Source organism: Camelus ferus, chromosome 10, assembly GCF_009834535.1.
Source record: "Camelus ferus isolate YT-003-E chromosome 10, BCGSAC_Cfer_1.0, whole genome shotgun sequence".
In the NCBI taxonomy this organism is placed as follows: Eukaryota; Metazoa; Chordata; class Mammalia; order Artiodactyla; family Camelidae; genus Camelus; species Camelus ferus.
The window spans coordinates 68,140,170-68,147,074 of record NC_045705.1 but is presented as its reverse complement, the minus strand read 5'-3'; the positions used below and the strand labels follow the sequence as shown (position 1 = coordinate 68,147,074).

Genomic DNA, 6,905 nt, shown 5'->3' with positions numbered 1-6,905 from the left:
TCTGAGAGGCCAGAATTCTGGGAGGACCTTGCTGCTTAAAGAAAGCAACGTTCACCCAAATGCCATTAGGATCCTCTCCCCGCCTGAGGCTGCGGGGTGGGAGGGGTGGCGGAAGAGTATTGAGTGGAACTGGACACCAACTGGAGTAACCAAAGCCTTGCATTTGTACCATTCAAATCTGAATTTACACACCAAACCTCCAAGCCAGGAAATCCAACAAAAACCAGGTCTTAGGCCAGTGAAATCCTTTGAAAGTCCAACAGAGGCCAAAGCCAAATGCCTAGATAGCAACATAGATACACAACCTCTTGGGGCTCCCAGAAGAAGTAATGTCATCCCTGTGGAAGACAGCCCAAAATTGCAAAGTATATGGGGAATGAATAGGAAGATTAGGAAACATTAATTTTAAAAATTGGTATCAGATCAAATAGACTTTAAAGCTAAAAAAGTACTAAGGATGAAGAGAGCTACACCATAAAAGGGACAATTCACCAGGATAATATAATCATCTCAGATTTGCATACACTTAACAAAATTTCAAAAATAGCTGAAGGAAAGAGAAAATGACAAAACTGGCATCATAATGGGTTAATATTTAAATCAGACAAAAAATTAATCAGGATATAGACCATTTAAAGAATGCAATTTGAAAAGCTTAATCAGATGAGTATAGAGGGGCTGGGGGTGTAGCTCAGTGGTACATGTGCTTAGCATGCACAAGGCCCTGGTTTCAATCCCCAGTATCTCCATTTAAAAGAATTTTGTTTGACAACAAAAAAAAAAAGTATAGAAAGTAAATGAAAATTGGCCTCTACTATGCTACCAAGTGTGTCTCAACAAATACCCAAAAATTGACCACATTGTCTGACCGCAACACAGTATCAGAAATCAACAACCAAAAGACAGCCAAAGCGCGCGTTGGGAAATAGACTTCTCAGTAATTGATGGATATTCAAAGTGTAAGCTGAAAATGTTTAAAATGGTTTTAAATGGTAAAATATTTAGACATAAACAACCATGAAGACACAACATACCAAAACTAATGAAACAGCTAAAGAAATACTTAATAGTATGTTTATGGGCCTAGACATCTGTTAGAAAAAGTAGAATGTTTGAAAATTAATTACCTAATAATTCAACACAAGAAGCAGAAAAAAGAATCCCAAGGTAAATCCAAAGGAAGTGGAAGAAATAAAAGCATGAATCAAAGAAATGGGAAGCAAAGAAACTACAGAATTGATTTAAAAAAACAGTTGTCAAAAACAAACCTCTTGGTGGGTAGGAGTAGCTCTGTGGTAGAGCACGTGCTCAGCCTGCATGAGGTCCCGGGTTCAATTCCCAGTCTCTGTATTGGACATAAATAAATAAACACATATTGTTTAAAAACAAATAAACAAACCACTGGTAAAATGATAAAGAAAAAGAAGGAACAAAGGTACAAATTTAAAACGGCAGACAGAGTTGAAGTTTTAAAAATAGTAAAAGAATACCATGCAGTGGATTATATCGAAAATGTGAAACCAGAAGCATGAACAATTTTCTAGAAAAATATTACTTACTGTAACTCAAGAAGAGATTGAAAACTAAATAGACCTAAAATATTAAATAAATCAGAGTTGTAATTTTTTTCCAAAGCCATGCCTATCCACTAACACAAAAAAATTACCAGACCAGATGGTTTTACCTTCTGCCAAATCTTCAAAGAAAGATGATCCTTACATGATACAGGTTGTTCTAGAGGGTGGAGAAAAAGGACAATCTCTCCAAGTCATTTTATGAAGCTAATAGAACCTTACAGCTTTGAAATTAAAAAAACTGACAAGGATAGTACCAGAAGGGAAAATTGTGGGCAAATTTGTCTTAAGAACATGGATGAAAATGGTCTAAATAAAATCAGAGCATCAAGAGGGAAAAAAAGAAAAAAAACAGAACACACTAGAAATGGTTTATCCTAAAAATATAAGGATGAATGAACACCATAAAATGTATCAATATGTATTCACCACATAAGTAAGCTAAAGGAGAAAATTATTAAGTAAACTCAGAAAAAAATTTATGATAAATTTCATCATTGACTTATGATTAAAAAAAACTCTTAAAAAACTGAAAGGGGAGCTTTCTCACCTCGATAAAAGATAACACCAAAAACTTAGAGCAAACATCATATTTAATGGAGAAAAGTTAGACACATTATGTTTAAGATTAGGAAAAAGATAAGCGTGTCTGATTCCAGTCATTGCTCAGCATCATACTAGGTATTCTGGGCTATGCTATAAGATATGAAAAAGAAATTAGAGGTATGAGGACAGTAGCATAGAAAATCAAAATATTCAACAGACAAAGTGATAGATATGATCAACTAAATGAGGTTATTTGCCTGATAAACGAAAGCTACAGAAATCACCAGTGCCCTCTACACCGGCAATAATCAACGGGAAAATATAACAGAGGCACTTCTGTCTGTGGCCATGATGGAGTGACTGGTACTAGCCCAGTCCTCTGGTTGTAAACAGCTAGAAAACCGGAGGAAACACGAGAAACAACTGTTTTCAGATACTGGACTAGAGGCATCCCAGGACTATAATCTCAGACGAGAGCCCTCGCGTCACCCAGCTCTCTGCTCGGAGCTGCTCTCTGCACCGCGGCACAGGAAGTGGGCAAAGCCAGGTGGAGCACGGTGGTCTCCTGGAGTTCAAGACACGAAAGTCAGACTTCAGGGAGATTAAAGTGGCTAGAATTTGTAAGGTGGAGTACTAGACAGAACGGAGCCCACTACCCGGAAAGATAACTCCAAACATCTGCACGCGGGCTCGAGCCTTTGGCTGAAAACTAGGCTGGACACGTTAGGATGAAACTGGCAAAGAACATCCACCGAGCAGCTGTCAGCTCAGAGCCCTCGGGGGTGGGGGGCTCACACAAAGCCATGTTTACTTTAGAAACAACAACAGTGTGTTAACGTTGCAGGAACAGACAAACCAATGACACAGAATGAAGAAGGCAAAAACAGTCCCGTGTGTAAACAGGAACAGCCTAGAACATATTGTTGAATAAGAAAACGAAAACAAAACCAGCACGAATTCTAAATCACAACGGCATTTGTAGAAATTAAAAACACTTATGCAGAACCATCTGTTGTGCAAGACGGTTAGATGTCCAAGGATGTATGTTAATCAGGTCAGAAGAGATGTGAGTGAAGGCAGGGGAAAGAGGCCGGAATGAAGAGGGAAACTGAAATAAATGATTTTGTTTGATTTTCAAAGACCTGCTGATCATGGTAGGCCGTAAAGTCAGGGTGCAATTAAACTATTCTTTGCACCTGAGGTCCAGTTTAAAAAAAAATTAATTCACAAGATTTGAAGATTACAGCAGGCAAAAAAAAAATGATACTATCAATATATATAGAAAAGCCTTTAAGTCAGTTATCTCTTCATGATGGAAAGAATAATTAAAGTCAAAATAGAAGAGAACCTCTTAACCTGACAGAGAGCAACTATAACCACTTTGTGTCTGCAGTGGTGGGGCTGGCAGATCCGGGAGGGGTGGGAGCTGGGGGAGCAGGGAAAGGGTCAGGCCTCCAGGTCACTGTCTGTTGCCAAAAAAAAAAAAAAAAAAAAATCAGGGTTAGAGCCCTGGAAGGGGAAACAAGGTGAGGGTCTCCCAGGAGTCCCCCAGGGGCCAAGCAACACAGAACCTCACATGGACCCATCTTCCTTCCATAGGATGAACCAGACTCTGAACAGCAGCAAGACCCCAGCATCAAACTGGAGCGGCCCCCCGGGGGAAACACTGGGCGTGACCACCTGGGTGCTGAGTGCGCTGACCATACTCACCTACGTGGTCAGCATCGCAGGCAATGGCGTGATGGTCTGGCTGCTGAGCTTCCGCGAGCAAAGGGGCCCCTTCTGTGTCTACATCCTCCACCTGGCCGTGGCCGACCTCCTTTTCCTCCTCTGCTTGGCCTCCAAGCTCATCCTAGAAGCCAGCCTGGTGGCTAACATGGGTCATACAATCTACTCAGACCACACAGTTCACATGTTCCCCACGGCCCTCAAGGCATTTGAGGTGCTGAGGAGAATGAACTTCTTGGCCTACACGGTGGGCCTGAGCCTGCTGACGGCCATCAGCACGGAGCGCTGCCTCTCAGTCCTCTTTCCCATCTGGTACAGGTGTCACCGGCCACAGCACCTGTCTGCCATGGTGTGCGCCCTGCTCTGGGCACTGGCCGTCCTGCTGAATGTGATCAAAGCGTTGTTCTACAGAGAGTTCTGGAACCTGGACGCACAGCAGTGCTTCACAGTGGACCTCATCTTCAGCCTCCTCATCCTGGCACTCTTCACGCCCGTGATGGCCCTGTCCAGCCTCATCCTCTCCGTGCGGGTGCAGAGAAGCTTCCAGCGGCGCCGGCGGCAGCCCACACAGCTGTATGTGGCCATCCTGGCCTCCGTCCTGGTGTTCCTCATCTGTGCCCTGCCCCTGGGCATCTACTGGTGCCTCCTCTACTGGCTGGACCGGCACCTGTGGACAGACATTAAACTCAGCTACTCCATATTCTTCTCCTCGTCCGTGAGCAGCAGTGCCAACCCCATCATCTACTTTGTGGTGGGCCGTCGGAGGAGCCCGGGCCCGAGGGAGGCCCTGGGGACCGTGCTTCACAGGGTGCTGCAGGAGGAGGCCGAGCTGGAGCCCTGGGGACACGCCCTCCACCGGCACCAACCAGGAGGGGGTCTGAGAGCGGCACGCCCGCCCGGGAGAGCTGTGTGCCTGTCTGGCCGCTGGCGGGAGCCCGGAAGGCTTTGCATCTCACCCTGTCCGGGTCCCTTTCTTGCCTGCCAAGGCTCCCCCACAGAACACCGTGTCCTGGATGTCACAGTGCAGCTCCACTGGGAAGATTAAATGTCATCTTTTTCTTTGCAGACGATCTTCTGGTTAGAAGGCAAATGTCAGCTTTCAGCCCTGGCCTGATTGAAGCTAATTATCTCAATAGTGTCACCAGTGGGTGCCGCCCCTAAAAGCAGGTGTGCTCTGAGCACCCTCCTTTCCTGGCTCATCTGCTTTCCCATCTCAGCTCAGACCCCCAGATGTGTGTTCCCCAGGGAGGCATGTGGGTGGGGGGTCTTCATCAATCATTCCGGGCATCCCATGGGGCACCCTGCACCAGCACTGGCCTTGCATGCATAAGCACTTAATAAGCACGCATTTCCCTAATAAAAATAACTGACAGCTGTACAGTGCTTTCTAGCCGTGGAGCTCAGAGAGGTCAGTGTTTTGTCCAGCGTCACATAGCCTGTGAATAAAATTGCTAGGATTCAATCCTTATATTTTGGCCACAAAACCCATGCTCCCACAAACCTGGGCAGGGACAAAGTGGGCCGTCTGACGCAGGTGGTTGGTGATGAGGGTCACCTCACCTCTTGAGGATTAGTGGTTATCATGGGGCCCCTCAGTTGCATGTGGAAAGAGAGGAGCCCTAGAAATTGTTCACACAGTTACATTTCAGTACAGTTCACTGTATCACACATCAGTTAGGACCACAGTCTCCCTCTACGCCAACTTTTCCTCCATCACGCTCCACCTCAGGCCATGTGACACTCGCTTGGCCACAGGTGTCCAGGGAGCTGGCTAAAGGAAAGTTGGGTCAGTGGCTCCTGCAGTGTGGACTCACCTGGCATCATGAAGGAAAATGCAGGCCCAGAGTCGTCTGGACATCAGATCACCAGAAGCGAGTGCGTCCTGGGCAGCGGAGAAGAAATCAGCTCTGAAATGTTCATAATCAGAAGCCAGTCACTGGCCATGTACGGTTGTAAGAGGAAGATTCCCCTCTCACGGATGCCCGGTTGAAATAGTTCTCATCTGTGAGGAATATGCCTGAAATTGCAGCGTGTGTGATCGTAAAACATGCTCTGCCTTGTTTACTATGGGAGACGTGCAAAAGCACAGTTTATCACACATCCTGCTCTGCAGAATAGTCCTGGAGCTGGGCTGCAAACCGCCAAAATGTCTGTGTGAAGTTGCCAGCTTTATGCATGCCTGCCGTGGATGTTACCAAATAAATCTAATCAGTGAGGAAAGACCGAGTTATCTTTCTATTTTCCCTGTAGAAAATATTACAAAAATGTGCAAGAACAAGAACTCGGGGTCACACGGTTGCAGGGGCGCCGAATCTAGTCCATCACACACAAACCATGTAGTCTGGTCGAGTCGTGACATCTCCCTAATTCTCCACATTCGCATCTTTGAAGGGGGACAATACCCGTGCCTGTCTCAGGGGTTTCCCGGGGGTTCAATGAGATGACTGTGCCGTGTTTAGATGTATGTGGCCCACAGCAGGGACTCAGTAAACAAGTTACGATTTTTATGCACCAGATCTTTTGGAGGACTGGGGAAGGGTGCCCCGAGCCTCCAGTCCTCATTCCTGGGACCCCACAATTTCCTACTGTTCCTCTTTGTGGGGCAACTTGGTTAATCCAGGAGTCCTCTGCCCCAGAGACCACAGGGGTCCCCTGAGCCTCCCTCCACAGGTCCTCACCACCCCAGAACACCGAAGGGCTGGCCAGGACCCACAGTGGCCAGGCCGCCTCTGCCCCAGGATGCCAGGTCTAGACGAGAGGGAGCCAGGGCAGGAGAGCATTCAGAAGTCATCCAAGCCCCCAGCAGCAGCCTGACATTAACTGAGATCTTGTCCGATGCCTGTTCTGTTTTCAGGCCAGGATCTCCAGTCTCGGTGTTGATTGTGCAAACTCTCCAATCTCTCTCCAGTTACTTCCCTTTTTCACTGAACTTGTCTACAACATGTTTTCCTTGCCTGCAGCCAAGGAGCACTCACTCACACAGAGCTCCTATCAGCAAGGCAGCTGACTAGCAGGGCGTTGAGAACTGAGATCTGGCCGAGAGGGTGAGGCTGGTGA

The 6,905-nt window shown here is 46.4% G+C and overlaps 1 protein-coding gene across 1 annotated transcript; it reads left to right on the top strand.

Moving 5' to 3' along the window:
• Positions 1–3,720: 3,720 nt before the first annotated feature.
• On the top strand, positions 3,721–4,893 carry MRGPRD (MAS related GPR family member D). The gene has a single exon (XM_006173574.2). It carries the CDS (start codon positions 3,721–3,723, stop codon positions 4,891–4,893), a length of 1,173 nt encoding a protein of 390 aa, XP_006173636.2.
• Positions 4,894–6,905: the final 2,012 nt, after the last annotated feature.